The 26,101-nt window shown below is 44.7% G+C and overlaps 1 protein-coding gene across 1 annotated transcript in view; it reads left to right on the top strand.

The window, feature by feature from the left end:
* Positions 1 to 582: 582 nt before the first annotated feature.
* Positions 583 to 26,101, top strand: part of UTP20 (UTP20 small subunit processome component) — a 276,038-nt gene continuing 250,519 nt past the window's right edge. The window contains exons 1-3 of the mRNA XM_063930017.1: positions 583 to 821; positions 4,537 to 4,617; positions 12,154 to 12,220. Of these exons, the coding sequence (XP_063786087.1) occupies positions 777 to 821; positions 4,537 to 4,617; positions 12,154 to 12,220 (193 nt within the window). The 5' untranslated portion in view covers positions 583 to 776. The remainder of the gene's footprint in view (positions 822 to 4,536; positions 4,618 to 12,153; positions 12,221 to 26,101) is intronic.

Raw genomic sequence — 26,101 nt, 5'->3', positions numbered from 1 at the left:
GATTTTACTGTTTAGTTGCACAGACATTATCTCCTTGGTCTAAATTTTATTTTAGAATTGTAATGCCAGTGTGCACACAAAACTTTTGATTAATATTGTCTTACATACCTGTTAAAACTAATCCATTGACACGTGTCTCTGGGAATGCCCCTCTCTCATTAATGACATACCACACTGCAAAATATTTATTGGATTATTAGTTTGCAATTATTGTGTGGAGCTTGAAATTTAAAAGGAAGAAAAAATAAATAAATAAAACTAATTTCAGTAAACATTATAACTGTTATAGTGTTATGCTGAAATTTATTTGAAAATTTATGATTTCAGAACACCATTTCGCATATTTTATTTTTAAATAATTTTCTTGGACCTTGTTTGAATATTCCAATAAAACAAGTAGCACACTGGCTATTATAGATGTGGAGTCGGAAGGAGGAGATTCAATAAATCTGTTGTCCGTCCCGTTAAATTAGAATAAAAAAAAAAGAGTTGATAACTTGATAGATTTTTTATTTTTTAACAGTGAGCCAACCCTAACATGGCGATTTCTGTCGAACCAGCATGTTGCTAGCCAGCCATGTTGTGTTTGGCAGGTGGTTGGTTAGCAGCAGCGTGAGACGCTTTCGGTTTCCGGAAATCCTGTGTTGTTCTCAGGCTCTGCTCGGGGCAAGATGGCGGCGCCCAGTGTCTAGCAACGCGTGCTGGAGAAAGTGCAGTAATATATTACACAGTCCCACCGATTTCTGTGAGATACGAACATATATTTACTAGGAGCTATGAAGACAAAGTCATCTCACCACAAGTCCGAGAACACCTTTAAGGTAACGTTTTGAGCTTGTTGCTCACAGTGTATGTACTAATTAAGCTTCTGTCTGTTCATTTTCACGTGGAATGGATCTATACAGTGGACGCACCTCTTAGCATGTGCTAGTTTGTGCGATTACTTGCATTCACATTAATATTAGTTTTTTGTTAAGCATACTAGCAGGACAGATCATTTCACACATATTGCAACCTGGGCGTCCCAATTAAACTTCCATTTATCAAATAAGTCTTTAGATAAACTGTTGCTATGAGTGGCCAGGCATAAACGTCACATTGTCTGTCATCTATATGGAGGGTATATTGTATGAAGGAGAAGCGGTCACTATACTGATAGTCGGGATCCCGGACGTCCGAATGCCAATGCCTGAATCCCAACTATTGGGGAAATACCGCTGCCGGAATCCTGCCGCCGCGGGCATTCTTCCCTTTTATGTGTGTCCACAACGCCCATAGAGGGAGAATAAATCCTTTAACAAGCGCAGCGAGCCACCATGCCCGCAGCGTGGCGAGCGCAGTGAAACCGCAAGAGGCTTGCTAGTGCTTGCCCTGCTGCCAGCGTACCCGTGATCGGTATCATGCTGTAGGTATACTGACGGCCGGGGTCCCCACCGCCGGATTTATACACTGATCCCGTATGAAGGTTGGTATGTTTAATGGTTGCATTATCACTGGAAACAGTTAATGATCCGATGGTGAAATCAGTGGTAATTGGGTCCTTGCCATGTGTATTAAAGATCATATGTGCCCCTTATATCTTGGTTATGTCTAAATCCTACCAGGCTAAGGGACATATGATGCCACAAGCACGTGACATGCGACAACAGGGGGAGGAGTAACTTCCTATCAGAGATCCATTTTAAATAATGTTGCTTGTGTGCAAACTTCCATTCCTGCATCTGTAGGCTTACCATACTATCCATTTAAAGCAGGATACTTATGAATTATACAGGTTCTGTGACTGATTAAAACCATCCTTTAATGCAGACTTGAATTCAGCCAGCCACAGAACCTGTGTAATTCATAAGTGTCCCGGTTTCAATTGATAAAATGGTAAGTCTATGTATGGTACCTTAGCCTTGTCGTCTACTTCATATTGGTAAAACATTACTATCAGAAAAAGAGATGTGGGTAGGATCCTGTCAGTCTGTCAGAATAGAAAGCGAGATCCTGATGATCACAGTCCTGACGGATCCTGTATGTACAGGGGTTAGTGATAGGCTGAAAGGGAGGATGGGGAGGACGGTTAGGTGAAGGTTGGGGGGAGGGGAGGGGAGGGATGTGTTAGGGGAGTTAAAATACCGGGATCCATCAGGATTTTTACCGTCTGGATGCTGTCAGCATCCTGACCGTCTGGATGTGGACTGCTTGGATTTTGTACCCAACCCCATAAAAAAACATTTCCTCTTGATACAGAAGATGAAGAAACATAATTTTATTCAAAATCTTTAAATGAAAAAATAAAATGCCAGCATACTGGGATAGACCTCAAATGGCATACTACATACAGTACACAAGTCTATGCATTTAGTGTATAGATATCTGCATGTAACTCTGCCATCCAAAATTAGATGTAGTCAGTGCTACTTCTAGACAATACAGGTGATTTTAACACACCATAAAGATTCTATATGGCAAAATTCCATAGTACACAGAAGACTGAACAGGACAGTTATAGACAAGTTATGTAGAGACAGATTGAGAGAATGCCTTTCTTGCTAGAGCAGGCCTGGCCAACCTGCGGCTCTACAGCTGTTATGAAACTACACAACCCAGCATACCCTGCCACAGGTTTAACATACCCTAATAGCAAAACTGTGGAAGGGCATGCTGGGACTTGTAGTTTCACAACAGCTGGAGAGCCACGGGTTGGCCAGGCCTGTGCTAGAGCTTAAATATAGAGGAGTTTTGGGTGGACATACAGAGACATATACAATTAGCAGCTGTGCAGACCACTAGCAGATGGCCTTAAGCTTTAAAACCCGGAACTATTAAATTTTAAGTCAATTTCCTCTTGTGGTAAGTCCACAGCTAATGCGCATTAACCCATAGATTCTGGGTTAAGTGCTCCGTTTTCGGTTAACACGCTCGTGGCGACTACAGTAATGGCAAAAGCCCTTCTTATTGTGGTTTTCTGTTTGCACCTCAGGAGGGTGCGAACAGAAATCTGTGGTAGGTGGAACCTTTAGGTTTATCACGGGTTGCAATTGAATAACCCTGGGCACTGTTACAAGCCTGTGGTGAGCTCCTCGGCTAATTGAATATGTCCCATAAATGGAGAGAAGAACAGAGGGCCTGATTCAGAGATGGATGCAAAAATGCTAAGGCAGCAGAAGGCATCTGTAGGGAATAAGACGTCTACTGTGTGCATCGCAGATCTGAAGCATATGCCCTCCTCACTGATCAGCAAACTGCACCTAGGGAGAACTCTAGGTGAGTCCTGGTTGTGAGGAAGATGACATTTAAGTGGGAAAAGAGCTGAACAAATAGCAAAGGAATAAGTGGTCCTGAGGGAAATATTGGGACATTAGAAAGGGTGTACTGGTGTAAGTACAGGTTGAGTATCCCATATACAAATATTCTGAAATACAGAATATTCCGAAATACAGACTTTTTTGGGTGCGAGTGATATAGTGGAACCTTTGTTTTTTATGGCTCAATGTACACAAACTTTGTTTAATACACAAAGTTATTAAAAATATTGTATTAAATGACCTTCAGGCTGTGTGTATAAGGTGTATATGAAACATAAATGAATTGTGTGAATGTAGACACACTTTGTTTAATGCACAAAGTTATAAAAAATATTGGCTAAAATTACCTTCAGGCTGTGTGTATAAGGTGTATATGTAACATAAATGCATTCTGTGCTTAGACTTGGGTCCCATCGCCATGTTATCTCATTATGGTAGGCAATTATTCCAAAATACGGAAAAATCCGATATCCAAAATACCTCTGGTCCCAAGCATTTTGGATAAGGGATACTCAACCTGTATAATAGCCTATAGCAAAGAAGTGTTTTTTTGAAAGACTGGAGTAGAGTCTGATCAGGTGTGGTAAGGAATTTCACAGATAAGTGCAGGTTAGTGGTGTGATGGAGAGTATTTTGAGGTGAGGGGTGGTTGTGTTGAATGCTTTGTAGGCAAGGGTCAACAGTTTGGATTCTGGAGGAAGTGAGTAGCTAGTGTAGAAATTTTGTGAGTGGTGCAAAAGAGGAAGATCAGTCTTGCCACACTATTGAGGTTGGATTTAAGCAGGGACAGAAGGGTCAATGGAATTTAAGAATAGAGGTCATTGCAGTAGTCCAGAAGTTAAATGACGAGAGAATGGATAAGCCACTAATGGTATTTCAGATATGGAGGTGGCAGGACTGGGAGAGAGAGTGGATGTGAGGAGTGTGCTATCAAGGCAATGGAATTGGGAGACTGAGGAATTTGTGGTATTGGCGAGGGAAATTTATGAATAGTTGGGTGGTAATCCCTGGTTTTGAAACATCATTGTTTACACCAAAGAAACTTTTTTTGTTGTAAAACACTGTTCGGTTGCACAATAATGTTTAAACAAATTTCAAGCGGTTGGTCAAGGAGAAGTGCCTACTGGTCATAAATTACCCCCACTATATGATGGCTTTATGACAAAGAAAACTCTATATTATCAATGTTACTGTCTTTACATTTTCTAGTTATGAATAATGTGCATCTTTATATTTCCAGTTTCTGACGTTTTCTGAAAGACTAGCAAATGTGAACATTGACATTATACATCGCATTAACAGACAAGAAGGCTTTTCAGAGGTAAGATTAGGGTAAGGGCTGAGATTACCAAAAGGTAAAAAAGGGGCAGACTTGATGGGCCAAGTGATTCTTATCTGCCATCAATTTCTTTATTTCTATGTAAGATATAGCAATTTAGAGGTAGATTTTCCTGTGTAGATTGAATATGCCTCTCTATAATATAACTGTACAAACTACCACAAATCGAAAGAAGTCCACAAGTAACTCATGTACATGTGTAGGGTTATGGATATTGGGCCTTATTCAGAGTTGTTAGCAAACCAAAAAAGCACACTAATGGCCAAAACCATGTGCACTGTAGGTGGGGCAGTTGTAACATGTGCAGAGATATTAGATTTGGGTGGGATGTCTTCAAACTGAAATGTACATTTCAGTGTAAAAATAAAGCAACTAGTATTTACTAACTCTCTCTGCACATGTTACATCTGCCCCACCTGCAGTGCACATGTTACATCTGCCCCACCTGCAGTGCACATGGTTTTTCCCAATTTATACCTTTTTTTGGTTTGCAAACAAACCTGAATAACCCCCATAATTCTTTAGTGACTTATGTTCTGGACATTTATATGCTTTATCCCATGACATGTTTTTCAGATGTGCTTTATTCTACATACAGTATCTTTTATCTTAAGCAAAATGTATACCGTAAGGATGGGCAAACAGCAAATCTAGATTAGGAGCTAAAGTTGCACTACCCAAGATACTGGTTTGGGTCTCTTTTCCTGCTCTGACGCAAAAAAACCCAACAAAAAACCCCAACCCCCCCACCCCCCCAAAAAATAAAAATAAAAAATGGACTAATCCAGTCCCATCAGTGCCAACTGGTCGCTAAATCTGAACCTAATGGATTATCGGACTCTGATAAGCAGTTTGTATATTGTTCATATTTTCTTTGACGTTCCTGTGGCTAAGGGATAAAAATATTTAAACATGAATTTGTCAATCTGAAATTTAATTAAACATCCAAATTAGAAAAAATACTTGAATAATTTCTATGAATGTATTATTCATGTGCATTTTCTTAAGTAAAACACGCATAAACTAATTGTTTGTAAAGTCATCCAAAATATTAATAATGTCAAAATTGGCCACAATTACTGTAACTTGGTTGTTGTCGGCCAGCAGATACGTAGTACTATGTTTTATCAACGGACAGCATTATTGGTACCCTTTACTACTTACTGCATAGGAATAAATAAATATGGTCTTTATAAGGCCACTTGTACCAGCAAAGCTTTAATGGGTGCAGGCCTCATCATTTATTTGTACAAGTTTCAGATGACGTTAATTTGTGTGTGTGAGTTTTTTGTTTTTCTGAGGCCTCTCATTGTTCTTGTCTTTGCAACCAACGTGTGAATAAATAAATATGAGCTTGACTTATGTGGGCCATAGATCCGAGCTGCATTTCCCCATTTCTCTAACGTCCTAAGTGGATGCTGGGGACTCCGTAAGGACCATGGGGAATAGCGGCTCCGCAGGAGACTGGGCACATCTAAAGAAAGCTTTAGGACTATCTGGTGTGCACTGGCTCCTCCCCCTATGACCCTCCTCCAAGCCTCAGTTAGATCTCTGTGCCCGAACGAGAAGGGTGCACACTAGGGGCTCTCCTGAGCTTCTTAGTGAAAGTTTTAGTTTAGGTTTTTTATTTTCAGTGAGACCTGCTGGCAACAGGCTCACTGCATCGAGGGACTAAGGGGAGAAGAAGCGAACTCACCTGCGTGCAGAGTGGATTGGGCTTCTTAGGCTACTGGACATTAGCTCCAGAGGGACGATCACAGGCCCAGCTTGGATGGGTCCCAGAGCCGCGCCGCCGGCCCCCTTACAGAGCCAGAAGGCAGAAGAGGTCCGGAAAATCGGCGGCAGAAGACGTCCTGTCTTCAACAAGGTAGCGCACAGCACTGCAGCTGTGCGCCATTGCTCTCAGCACACTTCACACTCCGGTCACTGAGGGTGCAGGGCGCTGGGGGGGGCGCCCTGAGACGCAATAATAAACACCTTGGATGGCAAAAAAATGCATCACATATAGCTCCTGGGCTATATGGATGCATTTAACCCCTGCCAAAATACATAAAAAAACGGGAGATAAGGCAGCCGATAAAGGGGCGGAGCCTATCTCCTCAGCACACTGGCGCCATTTTCCCTCACAGCTCCGTTGGAGGGAAGCTCCCTGGCTCTCCCCTGCAGTCACTACACTACAGAAAGGGTTAAAAAAGAGAGGGGGGCACAAATTAGGCGCAGTATTAACTATACAGCAGCTATAAAGGGGAAAAACACTTATATAAGGTTATCCCTGTATATATATATATATATATATATATATATATATATATATATATATATATATATATATATATATATATATATATATATATAGCGCTCTGGTGTGTGCTGGCAAACTCTCCCTCTGTCTCCCCAAAGGGCTAGTGGGGTCCTGTCCTCTATCAGAGCATTCCCTGTGTGTGTGCTGTATGTCGGTACTTTTGTGTCGACATGTATGAGGAGAAAAATGATGTGGAGACGGAGCAGATTGCCTGTAATAGTGATGTCACCCCCTAGGGGGTCGACACCTGAGTGGATGAACCGTTGGAAGAAATTACGTGACAGTGTCAGCTCTGTATAAAAGACAGTGGTTGACATGAGACAGCCGGCTACTCAGCTTGTGCCTGTCCTGACGTCTCATAGGCCGTCAGGGGCTATAAAGCGCCCGTTACCTCAGATGGCAGATATAGACGCCGACACGGATACTGACTCCAGTGTCGACGGTGAAGAGACAAATGTGACTTCCAGTAGGGCCACACGTTACATGATTGAGGCAATGAAAAATGTTTTACACATTTCTGATAATACGAGTACCACCAAAAAGGGGTATTATGTTCGGTGAGGAAAAACTACCTGTAGTTTTCCTGAATCTGAGAAATTAAATGAGGTGTGTGATGATGCGTGGGTTTCCCCCGATAACAACTGATAATTTCTAAAATGTTATTGGCATTATATCCTTTCCCGCCAGAGGTTAGGGTGCGTTGGGAAACACCCCCTAGGGTGGATAAAACGCTCACACGCTTGTAAGGGCTCTATCCTCTCCTGAGATGGCCGCCCTTAAGGATCCTGCTGATAGAAAGCAGGAGGGTATCCTAAAATGTATTTACACACATACTGGTGTTATACTGCGACCAGCAATCGCCTCAGCCTGGATGTGCAGTGCTGGGTTGGCGTGGTCGGATTCCCTGACTGAAAATATTGATACCCTAGATAGGGACAGTATATTTTTGCCTATAGAGCATTTGAAAGATGCATTTCTATATATGCGTGATGCACAGCGGAATATTTGCCGACTGGCATCAAGTCTAAGTGCGTTGTCCATTTCTACCAGTAGAGGGTTATGGACACGTCAGTGGTCAGGTGATGCGTATTCCAAACGGCATTTGGAAGTATTGCCTTATTAAGGGGAGGAGTTATTTGGGGTCGGTCTTTCAGACCTGGTGGCCACGGCAACAGCTGGGAAATCCACGTTTGTACCCCAGGTCGCCTCTCAACATGAGAAGACGCCGTATTATCAGGCGCAGTCTTTTCGTGGATAAGCGGCCAAAAGGTTCCTCATTTCTGCCCCGTGACAGAGGGAGAGGAAAAAGGCTGTAGAAATCAGCCAGTTCCCAGGAACAGAAACCCTCTCCCGCCTCTGCCAAGCCCTCAGTATACGCTGGGGCTTTACAAGCAGAATCAGGCACGGTGGGGGGCCCGTCTCAATGAATTTCAGCGCGCAGTGGGCTCACTCGCAAGTAGACCCCTGGATCCTTCAGGTGATATCTCAGGGGTACAAATTGGAATTCGAGACGTCTCCCCCTCGCCGTTTCTTAAAGTCGGCTTTACCGATGTCTCCTTCTGACAGGGAGACAGTTTTGGAAGCCATTCACAAGCTGTATTCCCAGCAGGTGATAATCAAGGTACCCCTCCTGCAACAGGGAACGGGGTATTATTCCACACTGTTGTGGTACCGAAGCCGGACGGCTCGGTGAGACCGATTCTAAATCTAAAATCTTTGAACACTTGCATACAGAGGTTCAAATTCAAGATTGAGTCACTCAGAGCAGTGATTGCGAACCTGGAAGAAGGGGACTACATGATGTCTCGGGACATCAAGGATGCTTACCTTCATGTTAAAATTTACCCTTCTCACCAAGGGTACCTCAGGTTTATGGTACAGAACTGTCACTATCAGTTTAGACGCTGCCGTATGGATGGTCCACGGCACCCCGGGTCTTTACCAAGGTAATGGCCGAAATGATTATATTCCTTCAAAGGAAGGGAATTTTAGTTATCCCTTACTTGGACAATTCCCTGATAAGGGTAAGATCCAGGGAACAGTTGGAGGTCGGTGTAGCACTATCTCAGGTAGTGTTGCTGCAGCACGGTTGGATTCTCAATATTCCAAAATCGCAGCTGGTTCCGACGACTTGTCTTCTGTTCCTAGGGATGATCCTGGACACAGTCCAGAAAAAGGTGTTTCTCCCGGAGGAGAAAGCCAGGGAGTTATCCGAGCTAGTCAGGAACCTCCTAAAACCGAGCCAAGTCTCAGTGCATCAATGCACTAGGGTTCTGGGTAAAATGGTGGCTTCCTACAAAGCAATCCCATTCGGCAGATTCCACGCAAGAACTTTCCAGTGGGACCTGCTGGACAAATGGTCCGGGTCGCATCTTCAGATGCATCAGCGGATAACCCTGTCACCAAGGACAAGGGTGTCCCTCCTGTGGTGGTTGCAGAGTGCTCATCTTCTAGAGGGCCGCAGATTCGGCATTCAGGACTGGGTCCTGGTAACCACGGATGCCAGCCTGCGAGGTCAAGCCTGGAGACATCACTTCATAAATATCCTGAAGCTAAGGGACATTTACAATGCTCTAAGCTTAGCAAGACCTCTGCTTCAAGGTCAGCCGGTGTTGATCCAGTCGGACAACATGACGGCAGTCACCCACATAAACAGGGTGGCACAAGAAGCAGGAGGGCAATGGCAGGAGCTGCAAGGATTCTTCGCTGGGCGGAAAATCATGTGATAGCACTGTCAGCAGTATTCATTCCGGGAGTGGAAAACTGGGAAGCAGACTTCCTCAGCACGACCTCCACCCGGGAGAGTGGGGACTTCACCCAGAAGTCTTCCACATGATTATAAACCGTTGGGAAAAACTCGACAGGTATTGCGCCAGGTCCAGGGACCCTCAGGCAATAGCTGTAGACGCTCTGGTAACACCGTGGGTGTACCAGTCAGGGTATGTGTTCCCTCCTCTGCCTTTCATACCCAAGGTACTGAGATTGATAAGATGGAGAGGAGTAAGCACTATATTCGTGGCTCCGGATTGGCCAAGAAGGATTTGGTAACCGGAACTTCAAGAGATGCTCACGGAGGATCCGTGGCCTCTACCTCTAAGAAGGGACCTGCTCCAGCAAGGACCCTGTCTGTTCCAAGACTTACCGCGGCTGCGTTTGACGGCATGGCGGTTGAACGCCGGATCCTGAAGGAAAAAAGGCATTCCGGATGAAGTCATCCCTATCCTGATCAAAGCCTGGAAGGATGTTACCGCAAAAACATTATCACCGCAATTGGCGAAAATATGTTGCGTGGTGCGAGGCCAGTAAGGCCCGACGGTGGAAATTCAACTGGGTCGATTCCTACATTTCCTGCAAACAGGAGTGTCTATGGGCCTGAAATTGGGGTCCATTAAGGTTCAAATTTCGGCCCTGTCAATTTTCTTCCAAAAAGAACTAGCTTCAGTCCCTGAAGTTCAGACGTTTGTAAAAAGGGGTACTGCATATACAGCCTCCTTTTGTGCCTCCAGTGGCACTTTGGGATCTCAATGTAGTTTTGGGTTCCAAAAGTCACATTGGTTTGAACCACTTAAATCTGTGGAGTTAAAATATCTCACATGGAAAGTGGTCATGCTGTTGGCCCTGGCCTGGGCCAGGCGCGTGTCAGAATTGGCGGCTTTATCCTGAAAAAGCCCTTATCTGATGTTCCATTCGGACAGGGCGGAATTGAGGACTCGTCCTCAGTTTCTCCCTAAGGTGGTTTCAGCGTTTCACCTGAACCAACCTATTTGTGGTGCCTGCGGCTACTAGGGACTTGGAGGACTCCAAGTTGCTAGACGTTGTCAGGGCCCTGAAAATATATGTTTCCAGGAGGGCTGGAGTCAGGAAATCTGACTCGCTGTTTATCCTGTATGCACCCAACAAGCTGGGTGCTCCTGCTTCTATGCAGACTATTGCTCGTTGGATTTGTAGTAAAATTCAGCTTGCACATTCTGTGGCAGGCCTGCCACAGCCAAAAATCTGTAAATGCCCACTTCACAAGGAAGGTGGGCTCATCTTGGGCGGCTGCCCGAGGGGTCTCTGCTTTACAACTTTGCCGAGCAGCTACTTGGTCAGGAGCAAATACGTTTGTAAAATTCTACAAAATTGATATCCTGGCTGAGGAGGACCTGGAGTTCTCTCATTTGGTGCTGCAGAGTCATCCGCACTCTCCCGCCCGTTTGGGAGCTTTGGTATAATCCCCATGGTTCTTACGGAGTCCCCAGCATCCACTTAGGACGTTAGAGAAAATAAGAATTTACTTACCGATAATTCTATTTCTCATAGTCCGTAGTGGATGCTGGGCGCCCATCCCAAGTGCGGATTGTCTGCAATACTTGTACATAGTTATTGTTACAAAAATCGGGTTATTATTGTTGTGAGCCATCTTTCAGAGGCTCCTCTGTTATCACGCTGTTAACTGGGTTCAGATCACAGGTTATACGGTGTGGCTGGTATGAGTCTTACCCGGGATTCAAAATCCTTCCTTATTGTGTACGCTCGTCCGGGCACAGTATCCTAACTGAGGCTTGGAGGAGGGTCATAGGGGGAGGAGCCAGTGCACACCAGATAGTCCTAAAGCTTTCTTTAGATGTGCCCAGTCTCCTGCGGAGCCGCTATTCCCCATGGTCCTTACGGAGTCCCCAGCATCCACTACGGACTATGAGAAATAGAATTATCGGTAAGTAAATTCTTATTTTTCCATTCGGTTGACAGCAATGATTGGTGACCCATAGAGGACAAACAGCATGTTAAAAATCCCAGACTCACTGAATCTGATCATTTTTGGTCAGAATTGGCCAATTGAAGATTTCCAACATGTTTGGGTACCACTATTCACCGACCCAGGCATTGGCAGAACAGTGAATTGCCCCGAAAGCTGATAGATGTATAGGCCCCATAAGATGGTTTCAAATGAGCACTGCATGTAGAATCTAGATGTGTCAACCTAATAATTATAATATTTATGACTTTTTAAATAGTGCTCTTTAAACTTTAAAAACCCTGTGAATGTCAAAGTCCTATTTTATATTGATATGAATTTTACTTCTATTTGGTTTTATGGCATAGAAAGCACAGCTGTGCTTGTGGCTTTGAGTACAAATTGTTTGCAGGCTATTGAATGATTTTGTGATTAATTTGTTTTTACCATTCCAGTTCTTAAACTTATAGATTAACTCTGACTTTATTTGTTGAAATAGGATGTTGAAACGTACTTCTATGAAGGGTTACAGAAATGGAGGGATCTCAACCTCACTCAGAATTTTGGTATGTGCATTGTTTTATGAATTTCTTGAGCAAATGCTGCTGGAACTTGAGTTATAAGTACACTATAACTGTAAAGGATTGCTGAAAATATTCTTGAACTGGCGCAAAACTGTACAAAGCTAAAGGTGCATACACACGGTGAGATATTGACTATATCCGATTTTGATATTGCGACTTCCCTTGAACTCCCCGGATCCCTGAACCACTGATATTGACTATCTTTATTTGAGATTTTGACGAAGTGCCAATTTTGACTATACTATGTACTAGATTGTACACAATATAGTCAAGATTGACTTGCCTGCACAGTCTGTCTTTTCTTGCGATACCGACCGCACGGGAGCGCACATCGGTATCGCAAGCTGTGTACACACTGTGCTATTTGCACTAACTTTCCTTACGATTTTGACTATATAGTCAAATTCGTAAGGTTACATTGCACTGTGTGTATATGCATCTTTAGGGGGACATTTACTAAGCAGTGATAAGAGCGGAGAAGTGGCCCCATCAACCAATCAGCAGCTCTGTATCATTCTATAGTATGCAAATTATAGATGTTACTTCAGTGCTGATTGGTTGCCATGGGCAAATTTTCACTGGCTCACTTCTCTGCTCTTATCACTGCTTAGTAAATGTCCCCCTTAGTTTTGGCTTGTATTTGTTGTTCTGGATTCCAGTCATTACACGCCGGTTCATGTCCTGTCATTGCTTAATATAGGTTCTTCAGGTGTGTTGCCGGATCTTAAGATCACATTACCCATCAAACTGCCATTCTGTATTTGTCCTCATGTACAATATTGCACCACAGGGGTTATAAGCCTTTAAGAAGACTGTACATTACAAGATTGTGGATGCATTTTGCCTTGTATGCCCCGGTATGAAAGAAATAGAGTTGTTTGCTTAAATATTAAACATTAACTTTTAATTCCAACTACTGAAACGGAATCTTATACAGTATGTCTTATACTCCTAATACTCTTTGTTGAAAACGACAGTACAAATGCTGGGATTAACCTGCCAAAGTTGTCTGGTGTTCGTTTCTCTTTTTGGCATTAATATATTTCTGATTTGATCATTTTGTATTAGGCTTGCTCAATTTATGGTCAATTACTTCTTTCCAAGCTTTGCAGACAAAGAATTAGAATGTCCATCAATTGATCACTAGCTGAATGGAAACATCTGACCTTTTGTGATATTGTGAGCTGTGTGCACAGTACATGGAGTGATGTTAGGGAAGTGTGTCTTATTACTTCCATGTAATTGCCTTAATGAAATCTACCAATGGTTTTACAAGCTGCCAAAGTGCTTTGGTTGTTGTGAATTTACTCTGAAGCTAAAAGGTTAATAACAGTTTGTTCTGAGATTTATTACCTGTAACATGTGTAACAGTTGCAATTCAGTTGCATTTCTATGTCGTAAAAAATCACCTACAGGTCTGTTTAGTCATATTTTGCGTGTTTGTTTTCATTTGCCTTTTGTCACAAGGGGAAGGATGTTGTGGCTCTGCCTTTTTTGGGGGGGGAACGGTAATATACATATGCCCTGGTATGTCTTGATAAAGGGGTCTAATCCCAGAAAACGTTGACCTAACAACGACCAGCTGTTTCTTCTATTTGCCTCCTGAGTGACATTATTTTTCCATTTGGAGACGTGTGTACACATACATACATACATACATACATACATACATTTTTTTTTTTTACAATTTAGTTCAAAAGTCGCAGTACACCTTTTTGTTTAAAAAACTGTGCAGGAAATGGGAAAACTGAATACTCCAGTAAGGTATGGGTGAGGTGGGCTATCTTTTAGGGTACAGTTGTGCTCATAAGTTTACATACCCTAGCAGAATTTGATTTTCTGGCCATTTGTCAGAGAATATGAATGATAACTCACAAACTTTTCTTTCACTCATGGTTAGTGATTGGGTGAAGCCATTTATTGTCAAACAACTGTGTTTACTCTTTTTCTCTGACGTCCTAAGTGGATGCTGGGACTCCGCAAGGACCATGGGGATTAGCGGCTCCGCAGGAGACTGGGCACAACTAAAGAAAGCTTTAGGACTACCTGGTGTGCACTGGCTCCTCCCACTAAGACCATCCCCCAGACCTCAGTTAGATTCTTGTGCCCGGCTGAGCTGGATGCACACTAGGGGCTCTCCTGAGCTCCTAGAAAGAAAGTATATTTTAGGTTTTTTATTTTACAGTGAGATCTGCTGGCAACAGACTCACTGCAGCGAGGGACTAAGGGGAGAAGAAGCGAACCTACCTAACTGGTGGTAGCTTGGGCTTCTTAGGCTACTGGACACCATTAGCTCCAGAGGGATCGACCGCATGGAACCGGCCATTGATGTTCGGTCCCGGAGCCGCGCCGCCGGCCCCCTTACAGAGCCAGAAGCAAGAAGTGTTCCGGAAAATCGGCGGCAGAAGACTTCAGTCTTTACCAAGGTAGCGCACAGCACTGCAGCTGTGCGCCATTGCTTCTCATGCACACCTCACACTCCGGTCACTGATGGGTGCAGGGCGCTGGGGGGGGGGCGCCCTGAGCAGCAATATAAACACCTTGCCTGGCAAAATCATCACAATATATAGCCCCAGAGGCTATATATGTGATAAATACCCCTGCCAGAATCCATAAAAAAGCGGGAGAAAAGTCCGCAAAAAAGGGGCGGAGCTATCTCCCTCAGCACACTGGCGCCATTTTCTCTTCACAGTGCAGCTGGAAGACAGCTCCCCAGGCTCTCCCCTGTAGTTTTCAGGCTCAAAGGGTTAAAAAGAGAGGGGGGGCACTAAATTTAGGCGCAATATTGTTTATACAAGCAGCTATTGGGGGAAAAATCACTCAGTTATAGTGTTAATCCCTGCATTATATAGCGCTCTGGTGTGTGCTGGCATACTCTCTCTCTGTCTCCCCAAAGGACTTTGTGGGGTCCTGTCCTCAGTCAGAGCATTCCCTGTGTGTGTGCTGTGTGTCGGTACGGCTGTGTCGACATGTGGGATAAGGAAGGTTACGTGGAGGTGGAGCAGAGGCCGATAAATGGGATATCGCCCCCTGTGGGGCCGACACCAGAGTGGATGGATAGGTGGAAGGTATTAACCGACAATGTCAACTCCTTACATAGAAGGCTGGATCACGTAAAACAGCTGTGGGACAGCGGGCTTCTCAGCCCGCGCCTGCCCAGGCGTCTCAAAGGCCATCAGGGGCTCAAAAAAGCGCCCGTTACCTCAGATGGCAGACACAGATGTCGACACGGAGTCGGACTCCAGTGTCGACGAGGTTGAGACATATACACAATCCACTAGGAACATCCGTTACATGATCTCGGCAATGAAAAATGTGTTACGCATTTCTGACATGAACCCAAGTACCACATAAAAGGGGTTTTATTTTTAGGGAGAAAAAGCAGCCAGTGTTTTGTTCCCCCATCAGATGAATGAATGAAGTGTGTAAAGTAGCGTGGGTTCCCCCGATAAGAAACTGGTAATTGCTAAAAAGTTACTGATGGCGTACCCTTTCCCGCCAGAGGATAGATCACGTTGGGAGATATCCCTTAGGGTGGATAAGGCGCTCACACGTTTGTCAAAAAAGGTGGCACTGCCGTCTTAGGATACGGCCACCTTGAAGGAGCCTGCTGATAAAAAGCAGGAGGCTATCCTGAAGTCTGTATATACACACTCGGGTTATATACTGAGACCTGCAATTGCCTCAGCATAAATAGTGCTGCTGCAGCGTGGTCTGATACCCAGTCAGATAATATTAATACTCTAAGACAGGGATAATAGTTTGCTAACATAGAGCATATTAAAGACGTCGTCTTAGATATAAAGGATGCACAGAGGGATATTTGCCGGCTGGCATCCAGAATTAATGCAATGTCCATTCTGCCAGGAGGGTATTAGAAACCCGGCAGTGGACAGGTGATGCTGCCTATAAAAGGCACATGGAGATTCTGCCTTATAAGGGTGAGGAATTGTTTGGGGATTGTCTCTGGGACCTCGTATCCACAGCAACAGCTGGGAAGAAAATGTTTTACCTCCGGTTTCCTCACAGCCTAAGAAAGCACTGTATTTTCAGGTACAGTCCTTTCGACTTCAGAAAAGCAAGCGGGTCAAAGGCGCTTCCTTTCTGCACAGAGACAAGGGAAGAAGGAAAAAGCTGCACCAGCAGCCAGTTCCCAGGATCAAAAATCTTCCCCCGCTTCCTCTGAGTCCACCGCATGACGTTGGGGCTCCACAGGTGGAGACAGGTGCGGTAGGGGCGTGTCTCGGGAACTTCAGGGACCAGTGGGCTTGCCCACAGGTGGATCCCTAGGTTCTGCAAATAGTATCACAGGGATACAGGCTGGAGTTCGAGGCGACTCCCCCTCGCCGTTACCTCACATCAGCCTTGCCTGCTGCCCTCGGAGGAAGGTAGTACTGGCGGCAATTCACAAGCTGTACTTCCAGCAGGTGAAATCAAGGTACCCCTCCTTCAACAAGGCCGGGGTTTACTATTCCAAAATGTTGTGGTACCGAAACCAGACGGTTCGGTGAGACCCATTCTAAAATTGAAAGCCTTGAACACTTATATACGAAGGTTCAAGTTCAAAATGGAATCGCTCAGGGCGATTATTGCAAGCCTGGAGAATTTCATGGTATCACTGGACCTCAAGGATGCTTACCTGCATGTCCCTATTTACCCTCTTCACCAGGAGTACCTCAAAATTGTGGTACAGGATTGTCATTACCAATTCCAGACGTTGCCGTTGGTCTGTCCCCGGCACAGAGGTATTTACCAAGGTAATGGCCGAAATAATTATCCCGTACTTGGACGATCTCCTTATAAAGGCGAGGTCCAGGGAGCAGTTGTTCGGCGGAGTAGCACTATCTCGGGAAGTGCTACAACAGCACGGCTGGATTCTGAATATTCCAAAGTCTCAGCTGGTTCCTACGACGCGTCTACTGTTCCTGGGTATGGTTCTGGACACAGAACAGGATAAAAAGGGTTTCTCCCGGAGGAGAAGTCCAAGGAGTTGTCGTCTCTAGACAGAGACCTCCTAATACGTATACAGGTGTCGGTGCATCAATGCACGCGAGCCCTGGGAAGGATGGTAGCTTCTTACGAAGAAATTCCATTCGCCAGGTCCCATGCAAGGATTTTCCAGTGGGATCTGTTGGACAAGTGGTCCGGGTCGCATCTTCAGATGCATCGGCGGATAACCCTGTCTCCAAGGGCCAGGGTGTCGCTGTTGTGGTGGCTGCAGAGTGCTCATCTTCTAGGGGGCCGCAGATTCGGCATACAGGACTGAGTCCTGGTGACCACGGATGCCAGCCTTCGAGGCTGGGGGGCAGTCACACAGGGAAGAAACTTCCAAGGCTATGGAAAAGTCAGGAGACTTCCCTACACATAAATATTCTGGAACTAAGGGCCATTTACAATGCCCTAAGTCAGGCTAGACCCCTGCTTCAACACCGGCCGGTGCTGATCCAGTCAGACAACATCACGGCGGTCGCTCATGTAAACCGACAGGGCGGCACAAGAAGCGGGATGGCAGAAGCCACAAGGATTCTCCGATGGGCGGAAAATCATGTGTTAGCACTGTCAGCAGTGTTCATTCCCGGAGTGGACAACTGAGAAGCAGACTTTCTCAGAAGACACGACCTCCACCCGGGAGAGTGGGGACTTCATCCAGAAGTTTTCCAAATGATTGTACACCGTTGGGAAAGGCCACAGGTGGACATGATGGCGTCCCGCCTCAACAAAAAGCTACAAAGATATTGCGCCAGGTCAAGGGACCCTCAGGCGATAGCTGTGGACGCTCTGGTAACACCGTGGGTGTACCAGTCGGTGTATGTGTTCCCTTCTCTGCCTCTCTTACCCAGGGTAATGAGAATAATAAGAAGGAGAGGAGTAAGAACTATACTCATTGTTCCGGGTTGGTCAAGAAGAGCTTGGTAACCAGAACTCCAAGAAATAATCTCAGAGGACCCATGGCCTCTGCCGCTCAGACAGGACCTGCTGCAGCAGGGGGCCTGTCTGTTCCAAGACATACCGCGGCTGCGTTTGACGGCATGGCGGTTGAATGCCGGATCCTGAAGGAAAAGGGCATTCCGGAGGAAGTTATCCCTACGCTATTTAAAGCTAGGAAAGAAGTGAACGCAAACCATTATCACCGCATATGGTGGAAATATGTTGCGTGCTGTGAGGCCAGGAAGGCCCCAAAGGAGAAATTTCAGCTAGGTCGATTTCTGCACTTCCTACAGTCAGAGGTGACTATGGGCCTAAAATTGGGTTCCATGAAGGTCCAGATTTCGGCTCTATCGATTTTCTTCCAAAATAGAACTGGCTTCACAGCCTGAAGTTCGGACTTTTGTTAAGGGAGTGCTGCATAGTCAGCCCCCGTTTGTGCCTCAAGTGGCACCGTGGGATCTCAACGTGGTGTTGGATTTCCTGAAGTCGCATTGGGTTGAGCCACTTAAATCCATGGAGCTACAATACCTCACGTGGAAAGTGGTCATGCTGTGGGCCGTGGCGTCGGCCAGGCGTGTATCAGAATTGGCGGCTTTGTCATACAAAAGCCCTTTTCTGTATTTTATATGGATAAGGCGGAATTGAGGACTCGTTCCCAATTCCTTCCTAAGGTGGTATCAGTTTTTCATGTGAACCAACCTATTGTGGTGCCTGCGGCTACTTGGGACTTGGAGGATTCCAAGTTACTGGACGTAGTCAGGGCCCTGAAAAGTATATGTTTCCAGGACGGCTGGAGTCAGGAAAACTGACTCGCTATTTATCCTGTATGCACCCAACAAGCTGGGTGCTCCTGCTTCTAAGCAGACTATTGCTCGCTGGATCTGTAGCACGATTCAACTTGCACATGCTGCGGCTGGACTGCCGCACCCTAAATCTGTAAAAGCCCATTCCACGAGGAAAGTGGGCTCTTCTTGGGCGGCTGCCCGAGGGGTCTCGGCTTTACAACTTTGCCGAGCTGTTACTTGGTCGGGTTCAAACATTTTTGCAACAGTCTACAAGTTTGATACCCTGGCTGAGGAGGACCTAGAGTTTGCTCATTCGGTGCTGCAGAGTCATCCGCACTCTCCCGCCCGTTTGGGAGCTTTGGTATAATCCCCATGGTCCTTACGGAGTCCCAGCATCCACTTAGGACGTTAGAGAAAATAAGATTTTACTCACCGGTAAATCTATTTCTCGTAGTCCGTAGTGGATGCTGGGCGCCCATCCCAAGTGGGGATTGTCTGCAATACTTGTTTATAGTTATTGCCTAACTAAAGGGTTATTGTTGAGCCATCTGTTGAGAGGCTCAGTTATATTTCATACTGTTAACTGGGTATAGTATCACGAGTTATACGGTGTGATTGGTGTGGCTGGTATGAGTCTTACCCGGGATTCAAAATCCTTCCTATTTGTGTCAGCTCTTCCGGGCACAGTATCCTAACTGAGGTCTGGAGGAGGGTCTTAGTGGGAGGAGCCAGTGCACACCAGGTAGTCCTAAAGCTTTCTTTAGTTGTGCCCAGTCTCCTGCGGAGCCGCTAATCCCCATGGTCCTTACGGAGTCCCAGCATCCACTACGGACTACGAGAAATAGATTGACCGGTGAGTAAAATCTTATTTTAAATCATAATGACAACAGAAACTACCCAAATGACCTCGCTCAAAAGTTTACATACCCCAGTTTTTAATACCGTGTATTGCCCCCATTAACATCAATGACAGCTTGAAGTCTTTTGTGGTAGTTGTGGATGAGGCTCTTTATTTTCTCAGATGGTAAAGCTGCCCATTCTTCTTGGCAAAAAGCCTCCAGTTCCTGTAAATTCTTGGGCTGTCTTGCATGAACTGAACGTTTGAGATCTCCCTAGAGTGGCTCAATGATATTGAGGTCAGGAGACTGAGATGGCCACTCCAGAACCTTCACTTTATTCTGCTGTAGCCAATGACAGGTCGATTTGGCCTTGTGTTTTGGATCATTGTCATGTTGGAACGTCCAAGTACCAACACATCAAACAACATCGGAATTTGCTGAAAAGTTTATTGCTGCAAACAAATTTGAAATAGCAGTAATGGTTCAAAAGTTATAACACTGTCAGGTGCCTAATAAAAGGGTGTACGGCGACTTTTGAATCACCCTTTATGTACAGGGTGTTCGGAAAGTCACTGCTTTTTTTTTTTTTTTTTTTTTTATAAATCTATTTATTGAACAGCCAAAATTATACATGAGAAAACAATCAGACATCTGGAGAATACAGAGAAGCATAACGTCAAAAGATAAACTGGTAAAATAATACCAGAGATCAACATGGCAAGCATGATGGCTGAACTATTTTTGTTGTTATTTCAAAGAAAGAGAAAGATAGACCAGGAAAGAGAGAGAGAAAAAAAAAAAGGAAAAGGGGGAAAGGAGGCAGAAAGAGGGGAGAGAAGAGGGAGAGAAATGAGGAGAAGGAGTAGGGAGCTTGGAGTATCAGTCAACAGGGAAGGTGTAGGTAGTATAACAATACATCTGAAGTATGTTAAAAACAGTCAGGCAATACCACTATAGACCAACATAAGGGTAACCGCAACCATTAAGGGAGGGGAAACGGCAGCCCCCGCCCGGAGACAGGCTCAAAGAGCTGGTGCAGCCGCTCTCGGATATGTGGAGACATATTACTAAGAGCTAAACCCCATTTTTTATGGAAAAGACCAATACCACTAGTAGCATGTAAAACTGCCATGCGGCGTTCGTGATAGATGACTTCTAGCAAAGCAGTCTCCCATTCCTGGATCGTCGGAGCTGTCGGGCATATCCAATGGGAAAGTATCACCTGCCTTGCCACAGTCACCATGACCGTCAAGGCCGGTAGTATAGCTGAGATGCCCGAGAGCCCCAACCAGCCTGAGAAATCAGTAAACAACATCGCTCGAATATCCAATGGTAAGGCTAAAGCAAACAATTTGTTTAAATAGATACAAAGTTTGTGCCAAAATTTCTTAACCTTACAACAGGACCAGAAATTGTGAGTTAACGTAGCATTTAACATGAAGCACTTCACACACAGTCCTAATTCAGACGTGTTGAAATGTTTCCTTTGAGCCGGAGAGACATACATTCTATTAATAGTCCTAATATGAATCTCTTGTAGCCTACCTCCTTTTTCCAAGCTAGTGAGAGCGAGTCCCATGAGGGAGTATTTGCTTTTACCAATTCAGTGTAGAGGTATTTAATTGTAAATGGACGAGAACGGCATAGAGCCAGTACATTCAGTACTATGTGAGGTGAGGGAGATGGGCTCACAAAATCTTTAAGCGCAGTAATATAGTGCCTTAGTTGAAGGTACATAAAGAACTGCCTCTGTGACAGGGAATATTTATCTTGTAATTGGGAAAAGGAGAGAATTTGGCCACCTGGATCAAAAACTTCCTTAATTTCATTAATGCCCTGTAATTTCCATGTGTAGAACAATTTGTTGTGGAGTGATGGTATGAAATTAGGATTACCCCAAATAGGGATGTAAGGAGTAAAATAAGGATCAGATTTAAGATTTTTATGGAGCGACACCCATGCTCTATAAGTGTCTTTAAATAGAATATTAGTTCTAAGTTCTTTTGGGACATCTTTCAGGCGGGTGTGTAGAAGCGCAGCCGGAGAGTACGGAAAAAAGAGCGCCTCCTATTGGGGAAGATTAATATAAGATGATTGGTTAAGAAGCCAATCCGAGGCATAGCGGAATAAGGCTGCCCGTGCAAACAATTGGACATTGGGAACACTTAGTCCACCCAATGGTTTGGGAAGATAAAATTATTATTATTATTATTATTATTATTATTATTATTATATTTATATAGCGCTCTTTCTCCAACAGGACTCAAGGCGCTTTACAGATATCAAAAACAATGCACATGATACAGAGGATTTGAGTAATACAACAATAGACAAGCAACACAGACATAAAAGAAAACCTTAAGCACACAGAAAGCATAATGCAGGATTGGTGTAGGCATTTTGGGTAATAACTTCCAAGGGTTGTGTATTCCACCCTAACAAGGTACCAGGTGCGGCAGCCATCTTGGGCGCTCAGCGTAGGATTACCCAGGGTGGAATAGTCCACCCCTAGAAGAGATGACACAAAATGGGGGTGATTTCAGAGTCCTAAAGTTCAGAGTAGGGTTCCATCAAAACCATCAGGCCTATGTATTTTTCATTCCATCCACAAGTGTACCATATGGGGCAGCCATGTTGGGCGCACTTTGAAGGTTACACTGTGGGAGGTGAGCCATACAAGGGCCAAGTTCATATATGGGAATACTGATGCTTATGTAGTAGTATGATGTACCCTGCATGTAGGGCACAAAGGCAGGGTGTGCAATCAGTGGAGGTAAACATTACAGGAAAAACACATGGTGGGGTGGAAGCGAGCAATGAAGAGAAAAAAAAAAAAAGACACAATAGCAGGTAACTAGTGGCAGAAGTAGGATTGGGATAACATTTTGATCGGATCTATGTGCGGGATTTGGGCATGTGCGGTTTTCCATTTTTCCAAATAAATTTGGAAAACATTCTGGAACAGACCAGAACGTCTGATCTAGAAATTATTACAGGCAGCATTTGAAGCAAGTACGACAACTTTGGAAATGTCACCGATTTCACCACTATAGTTCTACCTAGGATGGAGAGGGGAAGGTCAGCCCAGTTGTCCAACTGAAGTCTCATCGTGTGAATGATAGGCGTGTAGTTGCATGAGTAGATTTGAGAAGTGTGTGGGGGGATATTTATTCCTAAATATTTTAGCGTAGTCGTGCTAAGTTTAAGCCGAGGTGTGAGGTTTGTAAGATCCACAGGAGTAAAGTGAAGGCCTATGGGAAGCAGATCAGACTTACTGACATTAACTCTATACCCTGCAAATGATCCAAATTTAGTTATGGTATTAAAAATGGCCGGGATGGAAGTTAGGGGATCATGCACAAACAGGAGCATGTCATCTGCGAATAGACTTAACTTAATTTGAACCTCGCCCACCGCAACTCCAGTAAAAGTGCGAAGGTGTCTAAGGGCAATAGCCAGGGGTTCCAGGGCTAATGCAAACAGGAGAGGCGAAAGAGGGCAGCCCTGCCTAGTACCTCTTTGAGTGAAGAATGGAGCAGAAAGGAATTTATTGGTAAAGATTTGGGTGAGGGGTTCATGGTAGAGGGCTTGCAGCGTGGAAACAAATTCAAGAGGGAACCCAAACCTCCGAAGGGTCTCGAACAGGTGGTACCACGTTACCAGATCAAAGGCCTTTCTCGGCATCCAAAGACAGTAAGAAAGCAGGACCACCAGTCCGAGAAGACTCCAAGCCCTGCATAACAGCAAGAATCTTTCTAATATTAGTCACCGAGTGCCTTCCCCATATAAAGCCAGTTTGGTCTTCATGAATTAGACCCGGAAGCAGTTTTTTCAGCCTTTCCGACAAAAGTTTAGTGAAGATTTTGTAGTCGACATTCAATAGCGCTATGGGTCTATACGAGGAAGGCAGCATCGGATCTCTTCCCGCTTGGGGAGTACTCTAATCGATGCCGAGTTAAAATATTGTGGGGCTTTGTGAAGGGAACAAATGGAATTGTATAAGGCCGCTAAGGGTCCACAATTTTTTTTATCAAGAATCTTATAGAACTCCGCAGACAACCCATCAGGGCCTGGAGTTTTTAGGTGTTTAAGAGATTGAATAGTTTCTAAGACTTCCTGTGTGGTGATGGGGGCAGAGAATGCTGATGAGTGTTCAGGACTAAGAGTTGGCAGTGATATGCCATTCCAAAAATCATGCTTATTAATAGTGTCAATAGGTTCTTGAGAATATAGATCCTTGTAAAATTTGTGAAGAATGTCAGAGATCTTATTTCCTTGGAAATTACACTTCCCCCTCCCCATCCCTCAAGGCCGCTATGTGATGTGGGCCAGATTCTGCCCGGAGGAGACTGGACAGTAATTTCCCAGATTTATTACCAAAACGGAATATATTATGTTTGCCCGCACTTAAAAATGTATTAGATAATTGGGTCAGTACTTGGTCAAAGTGTTGCTTAGCATTGGTGTAAATGAGTCTCCTATCTAATGTGGGAGAGGCCTTGAAATCTTGGAAGGAGGAGGTGAGAGTGAACTGAGCTGCACGGTAGGTGGAGCTCAATTCTTTTTAGAATTTAGCTACAAACGCAATAATATCTCCCCTCAACACCGCCTTGGCTGTCTGCCAAAACAAAGCTGGGTTCGATTCATGTGCAGAATTGGTGAGATGATAAGAATCCCAAGCAGCATGTAACCTATCCTGAAAGTGTTGGGATCCCGCCAAGCGGGCAGGGAATCTCCACTGAGAGGAGGAACCCAAGACATATCTAGTTTGGAGAGTAATGGAAATGGGTGCGTGGTCTGAAATCAATATGGGTTCTATACTAGTATACGTAATCTTATCGGCTAAAACATCAGAGACAAAAAAGTAATCTAAACAAGAAAATGAATTAAAAGTGGCTGAGTAATATTTATACTCGAGTTCTACTGTGGATTATGGAGTCTCCAAATATCAAGAAGACCAAGCTGGGTGGACAAATATTTCAGGTTGGTCTTTGGAAGGCTGTACTTGCGTGAAGAAGCCGCCTTCCTATACAACACTACAGAGGAGACCAGGTTCAGGTCACCTCCTAAAATGATAGGGGTGTCAGTATAGGGCCGAAGCAAATTGATAAGTTTTATGTAGAAAGATTTGTCATAAATAATAGGGGCATACACATTGCATAGAATATACCTAGAGCCCTCCAAAGTGATATCTAATATAATGTATCTACCCTCTGAATCAATGATCTGGCTATGTATCTCAAAAGAGACCCCTTTGCGGATGAGGATAGCTACCCCTCTCGCTTTGGAGAGTAAGAGGACGAAGCAATCAGCTTCTGGTGGAGCATGGAAAGTTTTAAGTGTTCATCAAGTGTCAAATGTGTCTCCTGTAACAGAATAACGTCAGCCTTTACCTTGTTCATATAAGTAAGTATCCGTCTACGTTTGACGGGGGAGTGTATGCCCCGCACATTCCAGGAATAGAGTTTAAGTGAAGCAGCTATAATCAATATAGGGGGGTGATAAGAGCGATGTACCCTTTACAGGCCTGAAGTTCCATATCAAGACATCAACATAAAATATTTGTAAAAACATACACACATGCAGCAGTGGCACTAGGCCAATGGAAGCAGCTTGTACTATCAAACCACCACACTCACACCGATACCGTACTGACAGTACGGGCCGTGGAAATCCTGCAAGACACTGCCGAGCGGAGGTCACGTGACTCGCCTACCCGGAAGAAGACATCAGCAACGGAGAAATACCCGAAGGAGGAGAGGTAAGCCGGTGGGGTGTCTTGCCGAGTCGATCAGCGGAGGAGGGGGGAGAGAAAGGTTAGCAGCTCCGGTCCCGGCGGACGAGGTGCAGTGACGGCTCTAAACAAGCCCACACTGCTAATCGCCGCTAGTTCAGTCCCTGTGGCGGCTGGATCCCCCATCACGGTCCGAACCAGGACGGGGTGAGTGCATCCCTCCCCACGGGGCCTGTGCAGTCCAGTGCTCCCTGTCCCCTTACCCTCCCCGCACCAGGCGCACCCTGAACCCCGGGGAAACACCGCAATCACCGTAAGCAAGTTACCATCAGCTGCTCGAGCCGTTTAGTCAGCGGGACGCCGCTGACTACTCTTTAAATGACTTTTATTGCTGCATAACCACTCAAGCAACATAATCAGCTGGGTCACAGCCAAAGAGACTTTTCTTTCCATTTCTTTCATTTTTTTCATTTTTTCTCGTTTTTTTTCATTTTTTTTTTTCATTTTTTTTCACTTTTTTTCCTTTTTCTTCATTTTTTCATTTTTTCACTTTTGACTTGTGTAGATCATATATATA

Source organism: Pseudophryne corroboree, chromosome 6 (assembly GCF_028390025.1).
Source record: "Pseudophryne corroboree isolate aPseCor3 chromosome 6, aPseCor3.hap2, whole genome shotgun sequence".
Lineage (NCBI taxonomy): Eukaryota > Metazoa > Chordata > Amphibia > Anura > Myobatrachidae > Pseudophryne > Pseudophryne corroboree.
The sequence above is the reverse complement of the archived record's forward strand: the minus strand, read 5'-3'. Positions and strand labels throughout refer to the sequence as shown.